This window comes from Hippopotamus amphibius, chromosome 1 (assembly GCF_030028045.1).
Source record: "Hippopotamus amphibius kiboko isolate mHipAmp2 chromosome 1, mHipAmp2.hap2, whole genome shotgun sequence".
NCBI lineage: Eukaryota > Metazoa > Chordata > Mammalia > Artiodactyla > Hippopotamidae > Hippopotamus > Hippopotamus amphibius.
Genome location: NC_080186.1, coordinates 33,339,816 through 33,365,469, shown reverse-complemented (window position 1 = coordinate 33,365,469; position 25,654 = coordinate 33,339,816). Strand labels below are relative to the sequence as shown.

The 25,654-nt window shown below is 56.7% G+C and overlaps 1 protein-coding gene across 2 annotated transcripts in view; it reads left to right on the top strand.

Moving 5' to 3' along the window:
- The window catches only part of HIVEP3 (HIVEP zinc finger 3), a 57,577-nt gene extending 52,520 nt beyond the window's left edge, over positions 1-5,057 (top strand). Inside the window, exons 5-6 of one of the 2 annotated variants that reach the window (XM_057744697.1) lie at positions 827-1,746; positions 2,926-5,057. In XM_057744697.1, the coding sequence (XP_057600680.1) occupies positions 827-1,746; positions 2,926-3,735 (1,730 nt within the window). In that variant the 3' untranslated portion in view covers positions 3,736-5,057. Of the gene's footprint in view, positions 1-826; positions 1,747-2,922 lie in introns of both variants that reach the window. The other variant, XM_057744686.1, reaches the window with a different exon arrangement.
- The last annotated feature ends 20,597 nt before the right edge of the window (positions 5,058-25,654 follow it).

Below are 25,654 nucleotides of genomic sequence, written 5' to 3'. Positions count from 1 at the left end.
TTGTATTAAAACTCCTGTTAAAACTACAGCCAGAGCGTGGATAAATTTTGAGTCACCCTTGTATATGAGCCCTCGCTGTGTGCCGGGCATGTGTGTCTTCCTCCTAGCAAACCCTGTGAGGTGAGACTATCACATTCATTTGACAAAGGAAGAGATAGAGGCACAGCGGGGTGACTTAACTTGCTCATAGTGGAGCCAGCACTGACATACTAACCAAAAAAAGAAAGAAAGAAAGAAGGAAGGAAGAAAGAAGGAAGGAAGGAAAGGAAGGGAGGGAGGGAGGGAGAGAGGGAGGAAGGGAGGGAGGGAGGAAGGAAGGAAAGGAAGGGAGGGAGGGAGGGAGAGAGGGAGGAAGGGAGGGAGGGAGGAAGGAAGGAAGGAAGGAAGGAAGGGAGGGAGGGAGGGAGGGAGGGAGGAAGGAAGGAAGGAAGGAAAGGGAGGGAGGGAGGGAGGGAAGAAAGAAAAGGCCTGTCTTGTTTGCTACGTTTCAAACCCAGCCCTACTACTTACCTTCCTTGGGCAAGTGATTAAACTCTCTCACCTCGGTTCCCTATCTGTCACATGAAGATAAGAATAGTGCCAACCTGGCGGGATTATTTGAGCACTAAGTGAATTAACATATATGCAGACCCTAGAACTGAGCCTGGCACATGGTAGATACAAGGCGATTTTTGCCGTGATTATTTACAAAGTGTTCCCAGCCTTTCAACCATCTTGTGCCATTGCCTTGGCTGTCTGGCCCGGTTTGCAGACTGGGACTCTAGGGCTGAGAGCAGAGCAGCATGGGGCCGGCTGTGACCTCGGGTGTCCTGTGTCTGCCCCTCAGGAACCAGTGATGACCCGTTCCAGGACTCGGAAGGGCGAGAGGGCGCAGAGGCCGTGGCAGAACACCAGTTTTCAGACCTGGACGACTCGGACTCAGACTCGGACCTGGACGAAGAGGAGGATGAGGACGAGGAGGAGAGCCAGGACGAGCCATCAGGCCCGTCCTCGGAGGCACCCCCACCTGGCCTGCCAGCCACGCTGCCGGCAGACTCCTCACCTGCTCAGGGGCCTCAGCCCCCAGATGCAACCTCTGACAACCAGGCCATGTGGGGCAGCTCAGCCTCAGAAGCTGAGCGCTTGGCAGCGGGCAGCTGCTCCACGTCCAGCCAAAGCACCCTGTGCCTGCCCCAGCTGGGACCTGCCCCACCAGGCCCCGTGGAGAAGGACACAGGCTCGGCCCTGAGCTCCAAGGCCGTGTCCCCAAGAAGGCCGTGGTCCCCGAGCAAAGAAGCAGGCAGCCGCCCACCGCTCGCCCAAAAACACTCCCTAACCAAAAGCGACGCGTCTCCCCAGCGACACTCACCGGCCCGGGAGCCACCGGCCTCAGCCCCGAGCCCGCCCGGCTCCCAGACGGGCCCCCTCCCCCGTGGGTCTCCAAGACTCGAGCTGTCTCCTCTCACCCTCCACCCCCTGGGAAGGGAACTGTCCCCTGGAGCGCACCTGCTCCCCGAACACGAGGGCGCTGCAGACCCACCAGGCCCCCCCAGACACTCGCCCACCAGGAGATGGTCTCCAGGCCAGGCCGAGTCATCGCCACGGTCAGCGCTGCCAGGGAAGTGGGCCTTGGCAGGGCCGGGCAGCCCCTTGGCGGGCGAGCGCGGCCCAGGCTCAGGGCTGGCCCCACGGGCTCTCTACCTGCCCGCGCCTCTACCTCACACGCTTCTCGGCAGAAGCCCAGCGGAGACCTGCACCTCCACGTGGGTGAGTTCCTGTCCCCAGAGTGGCTGGGCCACTTCTCGCCGGTGGGTAGGGGCTGCAAGCTCACACCTCCCTGCGGGCTCACACCTGCAGCTGCACCTGCCAGCTCCGCGGTTACCAGTAACTTAGCAGACGTGTATCGGGCACCTCCTACGCCAGGCACTCCTGTGCTGGGTGCCTGAAACCAGTTAGTTTAGCATCAGAAGCAGCAGAGCATGGACTCCGGAGCTGGACTGCCCGGGATGAGATCCAGGTTCTACCACTTGTGAGCGGTGTGGCCTTGGGTGTGGGTGTACATACGTGTGCCACGTCCTCCCGCCCCACCCCCACCCCACCCCCATCCCAACAGATGGCAGAGCTCAACCAAAATCATCACATCTCAACATCACTGCCACCGGCACCCTCAGAGTCACCACAGCCACCAACATCCCTGTCACAGCATCAGCACCGTCCCCGTCACGTCATCCGTGCCATCCGCCGTCATTAACTCCAGCCGCCGTTACCGCCACCCCACCCGCTTGATCACTGATGTCACCATCACCGTCCATCCCTGTCACCACCACTGTCATGACCCCCAGCACCGATACTGTTATCATCATGAACGTACCTTTCCCCTCCCAACACCCTTCCTGTCCCCAGAGTGTCACGACCCAACACCGCCGCTCACCACCAGCCACATCAGCGCCATCACTCAGAGATTCAAGCTCCAGGGGGAGCACCATCTAGGAATCTTAACGTGACTTTTAATTTTGAGGTCATGTTAAAATTCCTGGTGGTGGGAGAAGGTCAAGAGCCTAGAGTGGGAACTCATGTGCAAGGGTAAAGTTGGGTCAGTACCATTTGAGGAACAAGAGAAGCAGCAGAACCAAGACAGAAGGCCAAGCACACGGGGGCCAACAGAGCAGCCCCATCCTCCAAAGACAGACACGCTGGCCGGAGGCGTGGGCACCTTGGGTCGTGAGTGTGCCTACCGTCACTGTCGGGCTGGGGACGGCCCATTCCAGAGAGGGCACCCACACGGGGCAACGCCGTAGGCAGGGGTTGGGACTCGGTTCTGGCCCAGCTAGGCCGGAACTTGCTCTGGGACCTCAGCGAGTCCCCTCCTCACGCTAGGCCTCGGGGTCTCCCTGTGCCCAGCACGTAACCCACGCCTTACTCTGTCTTATTTTCTGACCCCAGCAGAAGGCCGAGTCGCCAGGTCCCTCCCGCTCACCTGGCCCTTCTCATCCTCTCTTCTCCCGACCCTTCTCCGCCCCCCACGACTTCCACGGCCACACCCCAGCCCGGACAGAGGAGAACGTCTTCAGCCACCTGCCTCTGCACTCCCAGCACTCGGTCCGCGCCCCGTGCCCCCTGATTCCCATCGGCGGGATCCAGATGGTGCAGGCCCGACCGGGGGCCCACCCCACCCTGCTGCCGGGGCCCCGCGCGGCCTGGCTCAGCGGCTTCTCGGGGGGCGGCAGCGACCTGACGGGGGCCCGGGAGGCCCAGGAGCGAGGCCGCTGGAGTCCCACCGGGAGCTCATCGGCCTCCGTGTCCCCGGTGGCCAAAGTCTCCAAATTCACACTCTCCTCGGAGCTGGAGGCCAGGGACCACCCCGAGGAGAGGGGCCGGACGAGTGGGGGCCTGGGCCGACCTCCTGACCGGGAGCCCCACGTGGCCGAGGGGCCCGCAGAGCCCACGCCCACGCCCAGCCCCCGCGCCCCGCCCGAGGCCTCGCCCCGGCCACCGCAGGGCCGCCGGGCAGGGTCCCGCAGCCCCCGCCTGGAGTCGCCGCACGCCCTGGCCGACCCCGCGGCCCCTGCCACCCCGCCGCTGGACCGCAGCAGCTCCGCGGGCTGCCTGGCCGAGGCCTCTGCTCGCTTCCCAGCCCGGAGGAGGAACCTCTCTGGGGAACCCAGGACCAGTCAGGGCTCCCCTGAGCCCTCGGGAAGTGGGGGGCCCGGGGCACCTCCACACCAGCCCGAGGACCGAGGGCCCCGGAGCACCTAGCCTCTCCCCGACCGCTTCAGCATCTGGATTCCGGTCTTTGGCAACAGACGTTTCCAGCCGACTTCCTCGGATCATCTTGCTGTCACGGGCTCCCTGTCCCATCTGTTGATCTGTCCAAGCAGCTTCTGCTCAGCCCTCATCTGTCTTATCTTCCCACCATGTATGCAGTTACCTGTGCCTTTTTCTATGACCTTCTGTTGCTTGAAAAGAAACAGACAACACACACACACATAAAAAGCCCCACGAGGAGTCTGAGGCTGTGAATATTTAGGTGGGGCCTCGCCCTGCTCCACTGTGGTCAGCAGCCTCCCCGCAAGGCTGGCAAGAGGTGGTCAGTTGCTAAGAGAAAGGGGATGCACTGAAGTAGAGAGAAAAAAAAAGAAACTTTAAAAAATATATAATTAAATGTAAAAGCAAGCACTCCTATGTACAGATGTTTATGATTCCTATTTATTGCTGCTTTTTCCCACCACAGCTAGTGGCCTCCCCGGCTGCCAGCAGAAGGGCTAGTGGCCCGAGTCAGAGGGACAGGCAGGGAGACTCCATGGGCAGGCCCAGGAAACTCCCACTTTCTCTTTCCTAGGATTTCAACACAGACTATTTGGAGCAGGTAGAAAGTAAGAGCTGGTTGGCTCCTCAGGGCTCCCAGACTCCCAGGTGGCCTGAATCGTGATCCCATCGTTGCATTTGACTGGTAGACACATCCCCCTGCCCCTCACCCCAGCACCTCCACTCTGCATCCCACTCTCGACCTCTGCGCTGGGAAAGGAGCCTTGACCATCCATCTCCTGGTTCCTGAGCACCTGACCTCGGCCTTGCTCTCAGGGCCCCAGCCATTGGCTGCCGTCCTTGTTCTAGAAACTACCCACAAGGCTGAAGTGATAGGGCCCAACCCCTGGGGGTCAAGATCCAAGGTGCGTTGCCTTGCCATTCCTGAGGCCAGGCTTGGGCTTCATTTCACATTTGGTCCCTGGGGTACAAAGGGCCCTATTTCCTCCATGGCTGGGCTTTTCCAGTGCTCGGCACTGGAAGTTTGCAAGGACCCATTTCTGGACCTCTTTGCAGCAGGACTGGTCCCCCATTCCCATCCCACACACTGTCAGGCCTCCACAACCCCTAGGAAGTACCCAATACCATGACGGGTGGGAACTGCCCAGGCCTCCTATTGGTTGGCTTAAATCTCTTTTTAAAAATAAAATTAAATATATATATATATATAAATCTAGAAAGAGAATGGTGTTCGATATTTCCCCTAGCCTCCTATTATCCAAGGTCGTTTAAATTCTTCTCCAAAGCAATCAGTAATAGCTAGTGCCTCCTTCCTCATCCCATTTCCTCCTTCAAGAAGCTGCCCTGTATTTCCTGGGGCAAAAGTCTGCTTTCTTTAAAAAAATAAAATATAAAAGAAAAGAAAAGAAAAGAAAAGAAAAGAATGAATGAAAAAGTTAACATGACTAGAAATTAAAATCCCAAGTTGAAATATGGAACTTGAACTCTAGCATGTTTACCCAACCCTGGGACCGATGGGGTTTTCCCCAACCTCCAGAAATTATTTTCTTTAGTTTCTACCAGGGGGAGAAAGCACAGGGACCACAGTCATGGCCCAGCCAGGCTAGGTGCTAATGCCGCAGAGCAGGGACCTCCTTGGCCAGTCCCCATTCCTCAGCCAGGCTGCGTGAATCCTGTGGCCATAGGGGGCTTCTGAGCTGTTGTTTAGTCAGCACACCATAAGGTGCAGGGGGCTGGGGCACTTCTGTGAGCTCCCCGCCCTCAGGCATAATTCCCTCTTCTGCCAGTTCAGGACCTTTCCCTGCTTGGCCTCTGCTGCCAGGACAAACCAGCCACAGGTCAGCCTCCAGCCAGACCACCTAGTTCATTTCCCTTTGGCTAAGACAAAAAGAGGACAATAGGGAAAGTCCTCCCTGGGTGTCTGCTGGGCTCCAGGGTGCAGGGGGTGAGGTTAGCCAACACTTCCTGGCTGCCTGATCCAGAGTCTGGGGCTCTCGGCCCCGCTGGAAGAAGGCCAACAAGCCCAGCCTTGGCTGTACTGGCACTGGTCAGGTCTGGCAGGAAGTGGGAAGGAGTCTGGGCCCCAGTCACGGCCTAGGCCGGAGGCCAGGGCTTTCCTCACCCACGCCTTCCAGCCCAGACTTCAAACACTGAAGCCTGGGAGCTGAATAGAGGGCATTGCTTCCACCCAGGCTTGAAATCTTCCTGGGCAAGATCTTCCAGCCCCAGACCTACAAAGCAGCAGACGGAGCTCTGCTAGACGAGCCCCTGATCTTGGGGGTGGCCAGGCTCCTCCCCCCAGCCCTGCACCCCAGCTCTCCTAGGCATCGTTCCCCCTGTACTCAGACAGCCCAGCCGCCAGGGTTTCCTTCCTGGAGACCTAGTCATGGCTGGTGTCCCAGAAGAGAGTCCTCACAGCCACTCAGGCTCCCAGGCACAGGCAGAGGGGACGGGGTGGGGGGGAGGGGGGGACGGGGTGGGGGGGAGGGGGCCGGGAGTCACTGGAGACCCATTTCTCAATGACAGAGACACAGTGTGCAAGCAATCTGGCCAAAGAGCTGCTGCTCCACACACGTGCCCAGAGAAATGGAATGGACGCCACCAGTCTGGGCCGTGTGTCACTGGGCATGGCTCTAAGCCCCTCTGCCAGACTCTATTCCCACTCCTCCAAGCACAGAGCTCCAAGCCCACATGCACACCCTCATAATGTGGAAAAGACCCTCATCCACGCCCTCCCCCCACCCCCACCCCAGGACTCCCTGCCCTGCTCCCAACCACTTGCGCATTTCCAGCTTGCCTGTGACCGTATGGTCCCTGTTAAGGGACATGGTAGAGAAAGCAGTGTTCATTTGTTGGCATGGACACCTGTCATGTGCTCTACTGAAATGAGCGGCTGCCCATTCCTTGGTACAGGCCCGCTCTGGTCCTCGGGTGTTGGCAGGGTTGGAGGATGGGGACAAACTTGCTGAGATTTCAGAGCCAGCCCTTACCTTGGGGATTCCAAGCCACCCAGCCCCTAGGCCTACTCTCCAGGATGCCCCTCACCCTCAGCAAGCTCAGGGTCATTTTGGGTAGTAACCCTGTTCCTCTCCGAGGCACCCTTTACAAGGCTACTCCCTGCTCCCACATGGCCCCAACCACTGAGACCCTCCAGGAGGCTGACAGCAGTGAACCGCCCACTTTCCCATCTCCATCACCTCCAACTTCCAGACCCAGCAGTCCCTCCTCGAAAAAAGTCTGAAAGGATTAGTGTCCGGACCCCTCTGCCCCTGCTCCATCCTCACCCAGCCCTTTTGAATAGGAACAAGAAAGATAACTAAGCTGAATTGCTCTCTAGTCCTTTCTCCAGACAAATCTTCTTTAAAGCAAAAGTCCTGCCCGGGCAGCCATCCTTGGAGACAGATCTGCAGCACTGACCAAGGGGAGAAAGTTCCCAAAGACCTGTTCCACCAATTCTGCTTCTGCGTCGCAAATTCCGTCCGCTTTCCATTGGAAAACCGCTTCGGCACTTATGATCACTTTACTAAACCTAGTGTTAAAAAAGGAAGAGAAAAGAAACAGAAAAAAGAAATGTGTAGGCAAATGTAAGATACATGCTCTCTGTAAGATAAAAATTTGCCTTTTTTTTTCTAAAAGGTGTATGTATTCTGTATGTGAAATTGTCTGTAGAGAGTTTCTATGATCTTAAATGGCAATACATTCCAAAAACCGTACTGTAGATATGTACAGCAACTGCACTGGGATGGGGTAGTTTTGCCTGTAATTTTATTTAAACTCCAGTTTCTCCACTTGCATCTTGCAATGTCGGTATGGTATATATCAGTGCAAAAGAAAAAAAAACTCAACAAAAAATCCTGCAGGTCTAAAGCACAGAGTCCGATGTACAAAAGGAAAAAACTGCTCAGTATTGATGTGTGTGACCTTTGTTGTAAATTACATCTGTACTGTGAATGAGAAGTTTTTACAAGTATAATAATTGCCTTTATTACAGCTCTGGCTGAGTGTTCAGCCTGAGGATATTTTTTAAAAAAAACAGCACGTTGGAATAAATTTGAAAATCCCAACAGAGGCCTGCTTGCATGGCTCATGGTTTTTCTTAGGGTTGTAGAATAGAGGGACACTTGGTGTCCCAAGTGCTTCTTTTGCAGCAGAGAAATCAGGACCAGAGAAGGCAAGTGAGCAGGCCACAGTCACACAGCCTGGAATTCAAGGGGCCCGTCCCTTCCAGGCTTGGCAGGAGGTACAGGTACATCGCCGTGTGGTTTGGGGTCTATATTCATTTCCTAGAGCTGCCGTAACAAATTAACAAACTAGGTGGCTTAAAACAGCAGAAATTCATTCTCTCACATTTCCAGAGGACAAAAGTCTGAAATCAAGGTGCTGATTCCTTCCGGAGGCTCTGAGGGAGCATCCGTTCTATGCCTCTCTCCTAGCTTCTGGTGGCTGCAGGACATCTTTGGCCTTTGTTTCATAACCACGTCACGCTCATCTCTGCCTCTGCCTTTGTCTTGCTGCCTTCTCTGTGTGTCTCTTCTAAGGACACTCATCACTGGATTTGGGGCCCACCCTAATTCAGTATGATCTCATCTTGAGATCTTTAACTTAATTACATCTGCAAAAACCCCTTTTCTAAATAAGGTCACACTCACAGGCTCCAAGGGTTAAGATGGACATAATTTTGAGGGGTCACCATTCAAACTCACTACAAGGCAAGACCTAGAATCGGATCATGACATAGTTATTTACTGCCTGTGTGACATTAGGCAAGTCACACAACCTCTCTGGGCTTCTGTTTCCTAATCTGTAAAGTGGAGGGTTGTTGCGAGGATTAGCTGAGACAGTGTATATAGCATGGCAAGCAGAACCTTGAACACAGAACAGAGCCTTTGACAAATATCCTCTGAGTAGGCCTTGCACAGGGTGCTGGGGTTTCAAGGATGAAAAAGACAGGCATAGGTCCCCACCTTTTGTATTCAACAATGACTTGCTGAGCGCCAGTGAGGGACTAATCACTGAATTCAACAGTGAGCAAAACAGACAGTCCTGCCCTCAAAGAGCTTACACTCTAACAGGAGAGGCCATCCTTAGGCAAATAATGACATCATTAATTATTCAATCACAGTGGCCACAAGTGCTGCTACAGGAGAGAACAAAGCTCTAGACCAGAGTGAGTCTGAGTCACCTGGAGACCTGTCCTGGAAAACTCCTGAGGGCCTGGGGCAGGGGTGGGGGTGGGGGGGTGGAGCCGTCAGCAGGAGCAGACGAAGAGGTAGATGGACAATCAAGAAGGGTCGTCAGGGTAAAATGGTGCCCACAAGTTTGGCACTGAGAACCTAAGAGGGCCTTCTTGTTTCAGCAGCAGGCGGATCATTGCTGACGCGGGGAAAAGTAGGCCTAGCCCAGCGCCTGGCCAGCGGGAGGCCCTTTGTAGACACTGCCGAGTGTTGAAAGAGTGGTGGAGGCAGAAGTGGTGGCTGCAGAGTGTGGAGATGAGGGAAGTGGGCACAACAGATCCAGACACCCTCCCCGGGGCCTGGGGTGGAGGGCAGGGGACAGCTGGGACAGCAGCTGGAGGGGGCATGGGGTCCAGGGAAGAAAGATGTGAGTGTGGGAAGGAGACGGGAAGGAGCAGGTGAGATGACCACAGCCTGCTTGATGAGGTGGAGATGCAGACACCTCTCCCAGTGTGACCTGAGGGAAGAGGTGCAAGTGATAACAGTGACAGGAAGTTGAGAGCATTCCTGCCAAGGAATTTTCTGTGTGCAGTGGAGTGAGGTCACCTGCTGAGAGACGAGGAGGAAGCTGCAGGTGGGGGAAGGCTGGATGCTTGAGAAGGTGTGAATGGCCTTTGAGGGGAGTGGAAGAAAGTCTGCCAGGGAAAGAGAAGGCTGTCCTGCTCAATGTGTGGTTTGTCCAGCAGTGCTCAGAGGCCATGCTGAGGGCATGGAGAAGGTGGCCAGGTAGATTCATTCCAGGTGGGGGTTTTGTCTGGCCACGGGTCAAAAGGAGTGGGGTACAGGAGGCAAGAGAATTGGCCAGTGAAGAGGTGAAGTTATGGACCCCCGAATTCACGGGCCGACAAGGAAGCAAACAGGGGTGGCTTCCACAGAGAAAGTCCAGTGGTCAAGTGACTGGGGATTTGGATGAGAACAGAGAAGAAGAGGTCGGGAGTTGCCTTAGCTCATTATTCCAGAGATGGGACAGTTGTGGATGAAGGTTGTGTGGACCACAGGTGTGGGTGCTGAGCTGCAAGGAAAGACACAACTGGAGATGAAGAGGCTGGGAAGCGAGCATCCAGGATGCCAAGTGGGTCGTGCAAGTGGCCTGTGCAGTCATCTCTGATGATTGCAGGGCTGGGCTGGAGAGCCAGGCTGTGAGTTAATCTGTATCAGTCAGGATAGGGGCTGTCACGCTGCAGAAACAAGCAACCCAGGAACTCTGGAGCTGAAAACAATGAAAGCTGAGGCTTTCCCTTCTGCCTTGTGTCTGATGTGGGTCAGCAGTAGAACTGGATCATACTTGTCACTTGGAGACCTGGGCTGATGGAGGCTTTATCCTGTGCTCCTGTGGCCTCAGAAGTAGAAAAAAGGAGACAGATGTGAAACACTGCATTGGCAACTAAATGCTCTACAAACATTCCTCCTTTCATGTTTCATTGGCCAAAGCAAGTCACATGGCTGTACCTTGTAGAAGAGAGTATATGTATACAGCACTAATGACAATCACACGAGGCTAGGACTTTTCAGTGTCAGAAGTGCCTAAGAGCTGAGCAGATGTCAGCCATGGGCCAGGGGAGGGGCAGGGCCTGATGGCATCGGCCTCAAAGGTGCTGGCTGGGTTTCTACAGGGAGTGAAAAAAATAACAGCGTGGAAGGAGGCCTGGAAGCGAAGACGGCAGCTGGCATCAGAATCATGGGATGTGGAAGACGAGGAGCAGCTGCCTGGGAGCAAGTGCTTGGGGAGAGCCCGGGTCTCAGTTGAGACCAGTGGAAAGTGGAATCCCAAACAGGCCCAGAAGAAGAAGAGCAGAGTATGAGCAGACCCTGCGTTCAGCATTTACAAGCCCTATTTGCAGTCCTCACAACAGCCCAGGGAGGTGAGAGTTATGGTCCCCATTTTTAGAGAAGAAAACAGAAGTTCCAAAGGGCCCCCATCAGCCAGACGTGCAGGGCTAGTTAGAGGCAATGTGAGGATTGACTCTAGTCTGACTCCAATGTAGCATCTCCAGGAACCTCAAGTTCCTCCCTCTTTCTCCACCCTGCGCTGTGGCCCCAGGGGAGCCCTCGATCTCAGACTCTTCACGCCCTTCTGCCCAGGCACCAGGGAGACAAGGTGGGCCCGGGCCGGGGCTTCTTCCCAGCAGCTGCCTGGCTTCTCAGCAATGCCATCTGGTAAGCCAGGTGGGTCCCCGTGTCTGAGGCTGAAGGCGCAAGGATGGACTAGCAGACACCAGGGCTGGGATTCCAGTGCTTGAGAGCATGGAAAGGGCACATGGATTCTCTGAAGAACCAGACTCTCCAGCCTGCTACAGGGCCCAAGGCCCACCACTCACTCACACCAGGCCTCCCACGGCCGCTCCAGAGTTCACAAAGCAGTTTCCCTTTTGGAGTGAGACAGGCTGGGACACATACCCCCACTTCACAGAAGAAGAGTAGGGCCCACGATCATACCCTGGCAAGTGGCCGGGCCACCGACCCAAGTTACACCTGACCCAGAGCCTCAGGAAGGCTTGGGCTGCTGCCTGTTGCTGCCGAGGCCTGAGCCAAGCCCTGCTGTGCCCCATCCAGGGTTGGGCCCTCTCCCTAGGCCCGGACCCTCTCTGGGCTCCGGACCTGGAGACCACGCTCAGTGCTGGCGTCTCCCAGGGGGGGACCCATTGCGGCAGGATGGGCTCAGAAGGCAGGCCTGTCTGAGACGCGCATGAGCAGAAAGAAACAGGAAGCAGGAAGTCAGGCGAGGATGGGCGCACCTGAGGAGGGAGTGGAGGGGCTGCACCGCACAGGGCTCGTCACGGCCATCGGCTCAGAAGCCCCTGGGCCAGGGACAGACGTATCACCTCATCACTCTGCAGAGGTGGCGCTCAGATTGGGGCTCAGGTGGGTGATGCTGCTCGCAAGGTCATGGATGTAAGGGGCAGGGCGGAGACAGAACCGGGCCCCCACATTCAGGAAGTGGTTGGTTTCCTACGGAAAGAGAATCTGGGCCGTGTGGCGACCTAGTCGTCCTCAAACCTGGGTTGGGGGACCCCAGCAGACACATGCCCCAATCCCATCATAGCCTCAGCCACTTTAAGGAGACACAGCTACGAACCTCCCTCTTTTATAAACGGGAAAATTGATGTCCAGAGCCGGGAAGAGCTTGGCCCAAGGCCAGAGCTAGGATTCCCGCACCCTCAGCAGAGCCACCTGCACCTCTCCGCCCACCCCTCCTCTACCCCAGGCCCGCGTTCACCTGCCCGGCTCTGCCTTTTTAGGAAAGGAAAAGAGCAGCCCTGGTGGCGGGCAGGCGGGCGGGCAGGCGGCCATGCTAATCCACCAGCTCCCGGAGGCTCTGGTTACTGTGGTTTGGGGCCCGGGCCGCCCTGGCTGGGAGCGCCAGCCCAGCCAATGGGCGCTGCCGCTGAGCTTCTCTGCCAGAGCCATACAAGGCTTTGCTGCGGCCCAGTCCCAAGCCAGCACAGGGCAGCCCCAGCGCCGGCACCCGCCCCACCCGTGAGCCTGCCAGCCCGGCACGTCCTCGGACTCTGCCTAATCCAACCTGGGAGCAGGCAGGGCTGTGGTGCACGTGCACCAGGCCCAGGGCTCCCCAAGGTCAGGAAGGTAGTGCTGCCAGGGCAGAGGCCAGAATTGGGGCAAAGACCTAGTCAGCCATGGGGATCCCAGCTGGGGTCAGGGGCAACGGAGCCCAGATCTGGTCCAGGCTGAGCCATCTCTCGATAAGATGACCTTCTGTTCCCATCATCCCTTCGGCCTGACTGACCACTTCTCCTTCCCCATTCACCTCTAGGGAGGATCTCAGCAGAGCGAGTATCTGGTCTCTTCTGGGGTCTTTCCAGGGTCCAAGCCCCAACTCACCTAATCCATCCTGGGTCTAAGTATGCATGCACCTCTTGGAACTGGGGGGTCCATTACTAAGTGCATGTTGTGAGAGTCAGGTACGTATAGGTCCCCTTGTGGGCCTTTGGTTGATCTACTCTCACTGCTGCCGGTCTGGGCCTGGGATGTGGAAGCAGGTGGGGACAGGCAGCCCCTGCCCAGCAAAGTCCCTCCCATTTGTCAGCTCATAACGCCTCTGACTTTATGCTCACAGGATCCCTGGGGAGTGGAAACTATTGGCCCTACTTGACAAGCAAGAAAACCAAGTCACAGAGAGGTTACTTGCCCAAGGTCAGGGTGCCAGGATTCAACCCCAGGGTGGTCTGACTCTAGACCTCCGTACCATGCGGAATTCCTCCTTTAGGAATTTCAGATCCTGGAAGGACAGGGACAGGGGGCTTCCATTTAGACCAAAGTGTGAATGGAGGAGCGAAAGTCATTGTCCAAAATAAGAAAGTCCTTTGCTCCTGAGGGGGGTAGGGCTTTTCCCAGGCCCCCAATGCACCGCCATTGCCCAGGCCACGCTCACAGCTGTGCACGTGTGCAGCGGCCCCTGTAGAGTTTCCCAGGCCACCACTGACAATTAGGTTTGTCACGGAAGCCACTGGGTTCAAGCATCCTGTGTGTCCTACGTGGGCCAAGCTGAGTTCAGGGCCAAGACTGCGGTACTCCCCAGGGCCACCCGGCAGGTGAGGGAAACGTGCCGGCCCGGGGGGAGCGGTGGCAGGCCAGGCTGGCATCGGGTTCTGTTTGCTCACCCAAGAAAGGAGGAGATAAATATAGACACAGGATTACTCAGACGCAGCCTGGGAAAACCGGCTCTGAGCCTCGACTTCAGCCCTGGCCCAGTCTCACCTTCACCTGCCTGCCCACTCGGTGCCTGCTGCCAGGCCTGCCCCACCTGCTCCCAGGACTCCCTACCTGCAAATTCTGGGACAGCCTTTCCTACCTGCTCTGTGGGAGCAGGGTAGAAACTGAGGCCCAGAGAGAGTAGGGCCGTTGCCTCAACCCCACAGTAAGTTGGGAGTGGGTGAAACTAGGTCTGCACCTGGCATCAGGAGTCAACTTTTGAAGCCCAGGCACTACAGCAGCCCAGACTCAGTTTCCCCATCTGTGAGATGGGGACCTGGTATCCCCAGCCCTCAACTTCCTTGAGCTTGCATGTAGGATCAAGTTGGAGACCACCCAGGGGAAAGGGGATGAGGCTGGGGTCTCAAGCACCAGGAGAAGCACTTGAGCCCAAGCGGCATGTGTAGGGCTTGGGCACTGGGAGTCTGGAGCCAGACTGCATGGGCTTACATCCCTGCTCTGCCATTTTCAGCTAGGAGACTTGGGGCAAGTTACTTAACACATTGGTGCTGCAGTTTCCTCATCTCTAATATGAGAATAATAAGAATTATTATTCTATATTATGATATAAATATTATACACAGTATTATTTACGTACGGTATAATAAGAATAGCTTAGTAATAGCACCGGCCTCCCAGAGTGTTGGTGAGGATTAAATGAGATGAGATTAGTGTAAAGCACTTACCCAGGGCCTGGCACAGAGCAACTACTCCATGCATGTTTATTATGATATACCCAGCTGGAGCAGGTGGAGGACCAGGTATCAGAGGCCTGGATGTACAGCTCGAAGTCTCCCACCCTCCAAGGGAACAGTCCGGCTCTGAGCCACACAGAGCACTGGCCTCTTCTGTGCTGTGGCCCCTGCAGAAGCTCCCTGCCCTCCCTGCCCGGCCTGAAAGCTTCAAGAGTCAGGCGGACATGGATCTGAACACTGGCTCCACCACTTCCAGGCTGCGTGACCTTGGGCAAGTGACTGGCCCTCTCCAAGCCTCAAGTCCCACTTTTATCCCTCCTGGGATTGGTGTGAGGGTTAAATAGGGGAACATGTGGGAAACACGCAACTCAGGCAGGCGAATGGACTCTCCACGCTTGAACTCATCCTGAGCCCCTTCTCTTGTTTCCTCTGGCTTCTTTCAGTGACTATGAGCTTGGCCCAGGAGAGGCCACCTCTCGGTGCAGGACCCTCACACATGCGAGGGTCCTGGGGTATGGGAAACATGCACCACCCCCTTCATTGGACACGAGCTCAGGTCCCTGCCCATGGGTCCCTGCGCCCCTCGTGCAGTCATGCATGTCCACACAGGTGTCCATGCACACACACACGCATGCACATATGGACGCACAGGGCACAGCTATGCACGAGCCCAGAGAGACAGGTGCCCGCAGGTGTGTCCCTGCACATCTCACCAGCACGCACGCTCCCACAGTCAGGGGTATCCCAGCTGGGCCTGGCCCTGAGGTGGCCGTCTTCACGCCAGAGGAATGCAGACAGCTGGGGACGCGATGCCAGCGGACGTGAGGGAGAGGCCCAGGGGAAACCACACGGGCAGGAATCCGGCCAGGCGTGCCAGGCCGAGGCGGGGCCTCAGGGTGCCAGGAAGTGTGTCAGGGTGGAGGGGGAGGCACGTGCAGACACCGGCTCACTCCAGTCTCCTCTCTCATCACCCCGTGTCCTCAGCCTATGGGACTTGGAGGCCAAAGTGTCACACAGACCACCGTCCTCCACCAGAGGCAGCAAGCAGTTTCTACCTGCACAGCTTGCTGCATGGCAGGGCACTGTGTCTCTGGGCTGCAGTGGACTGCTCTGAGCTGTGAGCAGCCATACCAGGGCTCTTCCTCACTGGGGACCCAGAAGAATCTATGACCACTGAGATCGATAGGAGGAGGAGTGTTTTCACTGACACAAGTCAGAGCTGACGGAGACAATGTGGAAGTTACTAGAACTCTTCAGGGAGGCTTCATGCTGACTCAGCAGCCGCTGTGTGTTATGTAAGGCACTGGCAACTTCCAACTCCCTGAATGCTTACAAAATGGGCCCTGCGCCCATTTACAGATGTGGAATCTAAGGAGCAGAGGTGGCGTAACCTACCCAGGTCCCAGAGCTGGCTGACTCCAGACACCAGTGTCTAACCACTGTGCCGTGTGGCCTCTGCCTCAGGGCACATCTCACACCCTGGTGGAGCAGTTTGCAAGTGAGGCCTAAACACAGCTGGCAGCATGAAAGCCACTGTCCCAAATGCAAGGATCTCTGGCCCAGGTGGCAGAGAGGGCTCCCTGGGCCTCTGCAGCATCAGCCTTCCCCAGGTCACAGCTACGTGGGAGTGGCGGGGGAGGTGGGGCGGGAGGAAGGGGCCATCTGGGGGTTTTGGCCTCTTCTGCCAGCACCCATCCCTGAGGACCAGCTGAAGCTGGGTGGGGGCCATGTCAGGGTTCCAAGAGAGGGCAGGCAAGGTGGGGATGTGGCCTTGGTAAGTTCAGTCCTGGAGAAGCGAGAGGTCATCCTCCATCTTCTCCGTATAGAAAACATGGCCTAAGAGGGACAGAAGACAAAGAGTTCCAGAAGAGACTGAGCGGGGGAGGGGCTAGCGAGGGCCCCAACGAGGACCTGACCAATTGCTGAGTCTCTGAGGCCAGAGCTGATGCTCGTGGCTTCCTGTGAAAGGCCCCCAGGCCAACCAGGACCCCCACACTACAGCTCTATTTGCTGGATGGGACTGTCGGGGAGGCACAGGCTACGCCCTGGTGTCCAGGACCTCAGGGATAAAGGAAGAAGGAAGGGAGTCAGTGCATGAAAAAATCCATCTGGGGACCCTCCTACACCCCCTTGGCCACCTGCTGGGCCCCTGCGGGTTCTATTCACACACTTGGCCGTTTACTTCCTTAGGGGAGCTAAATGGGAAAATGACCGTGAAGTCATGGGAGGACCAGGAGGCAAGTGACATGCCCAAGGCCACACAGGGCTGAAGGATTCTGACTCCCATCACCACTGCTCCTTCTGGGGACACTACCAGACAGATAGCCTCGAGACTTCATGCTACACTCGCCAGGGCTGGCTGCGTCGGCAGCCCCTGCAAGCCTAGGGAACCAGACCTGCCCTCCAGCCCAGGAAGAGTCCACACTCTCAGAAAGAAGGGGGGCCGAGTCACACAGCCCTGGGTTCCTACCTGCTCTGCAGTACTTTGCTCCTCTGAGCCTCCAGTTCTTCAGCCTGCAATGTCTACCACTCAGGGGTGTTCTCATCATTAGATGGCTTCGCTCTTAGAAACATCAAAGCATGGCCTGGCATACAAAAGGCCTCACTGTAACCACCTGTGATTTCCAAAGGTTCTTCAAGGCTCCTGCACTGCTTTCCAAAGCACATCTAAACTGGAGACCTCATTACCCACCACAGGACTCTGGGCAAAAGCAAGACAGCCCGTGTCATCCCACTTGTCAGCTGGACAGACTCAGGCCCAGAGATAGGCAGTAACTTAGGAGAAACACACAGCAAGCAGGTGGCTGGGCTTGGAGGCCTCCTGCCCTGCTGCCTTCTCCCACATCATGTAGAGCACGGCCCGGCCCCAAATCGTGTCCCCAGGGCAGCCTTAGGGTCCTGTTGTGGCTAAGCCACCTCTTTGGTTCCAACCACTGGCCCTTCCAGGGCAGCCCCCTTCCGCCTCCAGGGCAGCGATTGTTGCCCTGTGACCCACACAAAGCACTTGGGCTGCCAGGACCTCTTAAAGCAGGAGCCGCTGAGACCTGGAGAGGGGACCAGCCTCCTTGAGGTTTCCTGGGGTCCTCAGCGGGGGAGCTGAGACCCGGGCCCCAGGCGGCACGTGGCGGCGCTGCCCGCTGCTCGGTGATGTCAGGCCGCGCCCCGGCCCCGGCACGTTCATTGGCAGAGCCTGGAACAAAGCGTCCTGCGCATTCCTGCGCGCTGACTCACCGCGGCACGCAGCGCGCCGCCGCTGCCGCTTTGTCCAAAATTGGTCGGGAAGCGAGGGCGGGCCGAGCGCGGCCGCTGCAGGTCCCCTGCTCACTCACCGGCTCCGCGCTCACCGGGGGCCCCCTGCCCGAGGATTTCCCGAAACCAGCGGGAGCGCGAAAGGCAGCGGGGACCCCCGCCGGTCCCCGCGAGGGCCGGGAACAGTCAGGCAGCGGGGCCACCGCGCGGGGGTGGGCTCAGGTGTCAGGCTGGGGGTGAATCCCGGCCGGAGGGCACAGCTTGTCTTTGAGCCTCAGTGTCCCCATTTACCAAACGCGGATGCGCCAGGCGCGGGTGCAGGCACCTGATACGACTTATCTCCCCGAATTCTTACACCGACCCTCTGAGGAGCTACTGTTATCCTCACCATGTTACAGGTAGGGAAACTGAGGCACGGACACTGATTTACTCAGGTTAGCTGCTCGTGAGCCGCAGAGCTAGGATTTGAACCTGAACTGTAAGGCTCCGGAATCTGCACATACCCCTGCATGCTGAATCGCAGATCGCAGTGGCTGGCGCGCAGCGGGTGTCCTCCCCGCCCCCTGCCTCTTGCTGGGTGACACCAGATGCCTCACTTTACCCGGCTAAACCGCCATTCCCTCACCTGTAAACTGGGTGCCTGCGGAAGGGCGCCCTCAATGGGTTGTCGAGGAAATTACAAGTGAAGTCCGAGCGATCTATGGAAAAAAACGCAGATTTGGTGCAACAGGCCTTCCAACAAACCACCGGTGCCTGTGATCATCTGGGCCAACAGCAAAGTACAGAGAGGAGCCGAGCTACGCCTGGGGTCATCAGCCAGGCCAGGCCATACTGGGATGGGCCTCCTCAGGGAGCCCAGCAGGCTGGGGAGCATGGAGGTCCCTGTTCCCCTTGGGAAAGTGAGGCAGTGGGAGGGTCCCTGCCCATGATCCCTCTGTCAGCCTGGCCTCTATCCCCACTGTGACCTGGTTTCAGAGGAGGTGGAGCGCTTGGGAGCTGTGGGATGTCGGGGTCAGGGGTCTGCCCTGAGTTTGCAGGAAGGAGGTGGCCACCAGGTGGCTTTGCTATCAGGCTGCCGAAATAGACTGGGCAGCTCTTCCCCAGGCTGTGGTGTTCCCCAGCCTGGGGCTTGTCTGATAGTCCCGGGAAGGCCCTAGAAAGAAGTCCCCCCTCAAGCCAGGACTGGTTTGGGTCCCAGTAGGCCTGGGCCACCACAGCACAGATGGGAGCTGACTCCACTTTGAACTCAGGATGACGTCAGCTTCGGCTGGGCGTGCAAGGCCTATAGGCTGGCCTCCAAGCTCCTCTCATCCCTGAGTCCCTGACACTGTTCGCTCCAGCTCCTAGGACATGCCATGCTCTTTCAGGCCTCCTAGGCTTTCCCCATGCCATTCCCTTTGCCTGGAATGCTTTCTCTGCCTTCATAGCCTAGCTCAGATGTCTCTCATGCTGGAAAGCTGTCCTGACCCTCCAGGCAGAGGCAGGGACTCACTCCCTCCGGGGTCCTGTAGCTCCTTGCCTGTCCTTCCCTTTTGGCCAATGCAAAGCCAGATATAGAGCACACACTGCCCTTAGGCCCAGGGCCTTCATCACAGATGCTTCTAGGTCCCTATTCCAGGGAAATGCCTTCAGGGCCCCTTTCCCCAAATCCCAGCTGGGCCAGAGACCCATAGACCCAGCCCAGGTCTGGTGCAGCAGGCTCAGCGTGTCTCCTGCATGATGGCAGAGGGCACAGCCTTGGGGCCTGAAGACCCTTCTCTTTTGCTCCTGGCTGTGTGACCTTGGGCAGCTTATACAGCTTCTCTGAACCTCACTCCCAGACGCTCCCCTGTCTGCTTCCCAGGCCTGTTTGGAAGATCAAATGAATGAAGGCTGAGAGAATGCTTGGCACACGGGCACAGCTCCCCACACAGCTGTCATTATCACCAAGTCGTTGTTACGGACCTGCCTTGTGCCTGGGGCCTGGGTTCCGAGGCTGGGCGGCAGGCGGGCAGGCAGGCGATGAACTCAGAAGCAGCCACAGCCCCGGGCTGACTCAGGCTGAGGAGGCACTGGGAGAAGTGGTTGCTTTATGGTCAGCCTGAGCCAGCCCAGCGCTGGCTTCACCTCCCACCTCCCACCTCCAGGCGTCACCCAAATCTGAAGCCGCAAGGCCTTCCAGGCCCATTTAGGGCCTTTTTATCTGAGGAGATAAAGGCCCCCTCCCCTTGGATGGTGGATCCATTCAGCTGACTTCTGTGTGACCTTGGCAGCCCTCTCCCTCTCTGGACCAGCCTTGGGGAGTTCCGTGTAGGGGGCAGGCAGTGGCCTCACGAGGCTCTCGGGCGTGTCTTCCAGGCAGCCGTGGTGGGGGGACCCCCCCACCCCCACCCCCCACCCCCCACTGCTTCTGGGCCCCAGAGGAAAGGCTTCTGCTCTTTTCCTCCCTGGTTCCTGGCCCAAGGTGGTGATGGGAGCTCCCAGCATCCTCCTGAGAGTCTAGGGTTACCATTTTTATTAGACACAAGAGGAAACTGAGGCCCAGAGATCAGAAGGCCCTCACCCAAGGCCTCACAGCCAATAGCCAGGACACTGGCGTGTGGCTCTGCAGCCAGGGTCATCGGGGCCCATCTGCCTCGATCCTCCATTCTCTTGTGGGCTCCTGGCTGGTGATGGCTGCCTCCGTCCCTCCCTCCCCACACCCTAGGACGCCAGCTCTGTGCCAGGGCTTGGACAACAATCACCAGCTTATGAGAGCCTCACATGAATAAAAGACAGAGGAGGAAGACAGAGCCCAGAGAGGTGGAATTGCTTGGCCCAGGTCACACAGCACAGCCGTGGAGTGAGACTCAGTCTCCCATACCTCTGCTCTGTGCCCTCTACCAGCTGCTTTCCCAGTCTGGCAGGGGTTCAGGGTTCCAGCAACACCAGGCCTCAGGGAGCCTGCAGGGAGGCCCTCTGGTCTCACAGACAACCCCTGGCTATGGGTAGCCAAAGAGGAGGTGCGCCTGTCCTGCCCGCCTGGGCCTGAGGCTCCTAGCCAGGCTCAGATGAAAGCGTGAGGTCATTGGGCCATCCCAGCTCCCTGTCGGATCTCGCTGCTGTGACTCAGCCCTGCCTTCCCCAAACCTCCTCCTCTAGGGAACTCCAGCAACGGTCTGGCCTGGCCTGCTGCTCCCACTGCCTGCCCACCTGCTCAGGGCCTCCCACCCTGAGTCACCCGCTCACCTCACCACCTGGCACAATGCTTACTGCGTAAACTCCCCTCCCCCACGCTCCCAGGGTTCTGCTGCCTACAGCTCAGGAGCCAGGTTGAGGGATGCCAGGCTTTCCTGCTGCCCTCAGACTCGGGCCCTGAGGTCGACCCCCAGGCCCTGCTTTTGGGGACTCTCTGGCCCTGACAGGAAAACCTAGAATTGAGATTGAGAGCTCAGGCCAAGGGCTCAGAATGACTTGGGTTCAAATCCCAGCTCTTTCCTTGCTACATGGGTGACCTCTCACGAGACACCTCATTTTCCCCATCTGAAGAAGGAGGGCCACAGTAATTGGCTGCATCCCATGAAGATTCCACATGGTATCCCAATGCCAGGAGAGTGTTGAAGAATGCAGGCAGAGCTGAACAGTAGCTGTAATGAATTCTTAAAGTGCCAGGCACTTAGTCATCCCAGGATGGTTTTAATGAATGATGGGGAGAGAGATAGTCTGGCTCTTCCTTTGATGATGGAATAGCATCAGGGAAGGACTCCTCAGGTTCGAAAGCTCCAGAGTCCCCTCTGCAGGCTGAGCACCCAGCGTCCCTCAGTGGGTCCAGAAGGCTCTCTGAAGAGGTCTTTCTGGCTGCAGCTGACCTCATACTTCACAGTCTCCAGGGCACCCAAGAAGTGACTCATTTCATGGAGGATGCAGATGATGCTCAGATAAGCATCATCTCGTCTGATGCTTGTCTACAGCCACCCAGCCAGAAGCTGAGCCCAAGCCTGCAGCTCCACGTCCCCCTCCTCCCAGCTTGGGAGCTGCCTCCCTGGACTGGGGATGCCCTCACGTCCCAGTCTCAGAGAGCACTCTGGGAGATCCACAGAGCTCATCTGTGCACTGGAGGCTCTCAGAGGCCCTGCCGGAAACCCAGTTTCCCAAACTCATTTGGTAACAGAGTCCCACCTGCTATCAGTGTTTTCCTTGGAATGCATGGCAGGAAACTGAGCTGTGCAGCCAACAGTCCAGGAAGGCTTTGTCTTTATCTGCTCCTGCTATGCTCAAGAGGCAGCTCCCCAAGCTGCGCGGACCTGGCAAGTCTGGGCTGCGGGCAGTAGAGGAAGAATGGACCCAGGAAAATCTTCTCTGACCCCCTCATTTTCAATTCAACGGGTATCTATTGAGTGTGTGATCTGAAGCAGGGGACAAATGCTGGGGGAGGTCACGTAGTGAAGGGCCAGGGGAATAGAAATAGCACTGACTCCGGGGTCAGGCAGATCTGGATTTGAACCCCAACCATTACAAGCTCTCTAACTTCTCAGAGTCTGAAGTTGCATCTGAAAATGGACTCATTGACATGCCTGGAAGGTTTATGCTGTAAGGATGAAGTGAGAGCAAGAGTGTGACAAGCTCTGTAATTGGTTGTAGTCAGTAATGATGATGGCTACCACTGATGGAGCGCTTCCTCATTTAATCCTTACAAAGCTGTGGTACTGTGATTATACCCATTTTACAGATGAGGAAATAGGGGCTCAAAGAAGGAGGAAAGGACACAGGCAATGAGAAGCAGGCCTGACACCAGAATCAGAGCCCTTAGCCACTAGCTTGCCCTCCGAGGCACAAGATAAGGCCTAGCCAGAGGGGGCTATAGATGAGAATAATGTGGGCATTCAAAGATGAGTTAGATTTCATTTCTTGGATGGAGTTGGGAAGGCTTCCTGGGGGAGGCAACATTTGTGATGGGCAGAATAAATCAAGTAAGAATGGAAGGAGGCCCCACCTTTCACAGAGGCAGGGAGGCAAGAAAGTGTGCAGCATATCTAGGGACAAGCCCCGTGGGCTGGTAGGCCAAAGCCATGGGCACCCAGGTCAGCAATGATGTGAAAAGGAAGGCAAGATAGCTCCAAGTCAGATCCCAAGCAGGCCTGATACCAAGGTGGGCATTTGGACTTAACAAGAAGCTGCACCCTGATGCCAGGCCAGGCCCTGGCTGCAGAAGCCTGGTTTTCATAGGAAGGCAGCATTGACCCAAATCTCAACACACCTAGTGTCTGGTGTGGCATCGTGTGGTGTGTCAAAGCAAACGTGGGTGAGCAGAGCAAGCCAGGCTGCCCTCAGGTGCTTGGAGGGACTGTGTGACTCAGGGCAGTGAAATGGCCACTCGGGTGCATCTGGGGTACAATTTCTACTAACAACCCCCCAACACACACATGCACACACCACTCCTTTCCAGGAGTGTGTCCACACCAAGAGGCCCCCACACACCCTGCAGCCCGGGCTGAGGAAGGTAGGGCAGAGGCTGGCGCACAGAACCCCCTGTGCCAGGCAATGTGCTGATCTCCCATGGGCTCTGCCGCAAAGCCTCCCAGCAGCTGTGAGGTAGGATGTTTCTTCTTAGATGCCTCTGATGGCTGTGGCCTCTGACACCTGGGAAGACTGAACAGTGGTATGCCCTTGGTCACGTGGTTGGCGAGCAACAAAACCAGAGCACAGACAGGGTGCCCCTGCCCCGCACTCTGTCTGGCCTGACACAGTGCTGGGCACTTGTCCACAGCGGGAAGAGGGGGAGGCTGGAGCCTGAGTCATGGGGCTTTGAAGCCAGCAGCCAGAGCCGCCGAGCATCAGAGATTCCAGGGGTGGGCTGGCCCCTGACTCACTCCCACGCCCTGAGCCCGCGGCAGGCAGCAGCTTCAGCTCCTGGCTGCCCTCCTGCCAGCCAGAGCCCTCCTGGGTTCAGAATTCCCAGGAGCTGGGAGGCCTTTAGGCGAGGAGGTATCCCAGGCACACCTCTGCTCAGGAATGTCGGCCGAGAATCACAGCGGGAACCCCGGTCCTCACCAGCCTCATGACAGAGGCATGAGGCACTTATATTTAGCTGACATTTAAATGATGAACAAAATGCTGTATTTCAGTGTGGCCCTGCCACCTGGTGGCTCACCCCTTCCCAGAGGGAAGACAGCCTCCTGGTGGGGTGCTGGGTGTGCCCTGGAAAATACGGGTTCTAGGCAACAGGGTGGGTGTGACTCTGAAAAAACGATCAGCTGCATGTCCTGGCTGGTGGGGATGGATGGAGAAGAGTGGGGCTCCAGCCCCTCCAAGTGCAGGGGCCTAGGCCTCAGAGAGAAGAGTCCAGGCATTCTGGGTTTCCAGGATCCAGGCCGGGCCAGGTGACCTCTGGTGGGCTATTCCTCCTCCCCGGACCTCCGTTTCCTCGTCCAGGTATAGGCCAAGGGCCTTTCCCTCTCTGGCTGCCTCTCTTTTTCTCTTAAAGCTTATGTCAAGTCTTCGTCTTTAGAGCATTTTGAAGATGGTATCAGGCAGGAAAAGGGACCTAAATCTTCTTCATCAGAAGGGATGCCTCTGCAAGAGCAGGATTTATCTGGTGAGATAAAGTAACCTTGTACGTTCACTCCAGCACTGGGCATGGACCACGTGCTCAAGCCTGTGTGCTAGGCCCTGGGGTGGGGATTCCAGAGAAGACTGTGTCTCAGTGAGCTCATGGGCTCAGTGGGGAGACACCTCTCCCAAGGAAGTAACCAGATGTTTCCAGAATGAGCTTAACATGCCCTTCAAATCTCTTTGACCTTTCTAATCTCTCTCACCACATCTGTCACGAAAGAGGATGGATGCATGGGAGACTGGTTGTGTAGGTGTATGGACGGAAGGATGGATAAAAGGTTAGATAATGGATAAATGAGTGGATCGATAGAAGGAAGGATGATAGAAGGATGGATGGTGGATGTGAGCAGGGGAGGTTGAACAGATGGATGCCTGGATAGATGGATGGGTGAGTAGGTGAACGGGTGGGAGGAACATTGAGTGTGTGGTACAGGCTGTTGGTCCCATAGCAGATGAGTAGAAGGGAAAAAGTTCTAACCCTGCCTCTTGTTCATTGTGTGGCCCAGAGTAAGTCACTTCTTTATGTGCAAAGTGACAATCTTATCTGGAAAGACCTCATCTGTCAAGTGAGAGTCGTGAGCCCAGCCTGCCTCCCAGGTCTGTTGTGGGTACCGGTGGAATAGGTATGGACGGCCCACGCCTGCCTAAGAGCTGTGACCAGGCCTCAGCCACTGGCCTCGGAGGCATAGGCAACATGCTGTGTTTTAACTGTGGGAGTGACATCCCCTTATAGATGCAGGTCTGTTCCTGGGCTTCCCACTTCCCTAGGCTGCACAGGACTCTGCCTGGAGCAGAAAGGTGACCTCTGGAGAAGAGTTGCTGCCAGAGGGCTCCCCATGGACTGTACTTTTATTTTTTTAATTTTCTTAAATTATTTTTTTTATTGGCTGTGTTGGGTCTTTGTTGCTGCGCATGGGCTTTCTCTAGTTGTGGGGGCTACTCTCGGTTGTGGTATGAGGGCTTCTCGTTGTGGTGGCTTTTCTTGTTGCAGAGCACAGGCTCTAGGCATCCAAGTTTCAGTAGTTGTGGCATGCGGGCTCAGGAGTTGTGGCTCACGGGCTCTAGAACTCAGGCTCACTAGTTGTGGCGCATGGGCTTAGTTGCTCCGCAGCATGTGGGATCTTCCTGGACCAGGGATCGAACCTGTGTCCCCTGCATTGGCAGGCAGATTCTTAACCACTGTGCCACCAGGGAAGTCCCTGGACTGTACTTTCAAAGGAACCATTCATGTATTCTGTTTGTTATGAATCTAAGGGTGATCAGAACAGGCTCAGCGAACGGGGCATACAAGCCTCAGTGTTAGGGCTTTGGAGTTACGCAGAGCTGCCTTCCAGCCTTGGCCCGGCCACTTCCTAGCTGTCTACCATTGGACAAAGCATGAGCCTCCGTTTCCTCACTTATAAAATAGGAACCAATTGTAGTCCCCACCCCTTAGGTATGTTACAACAATTA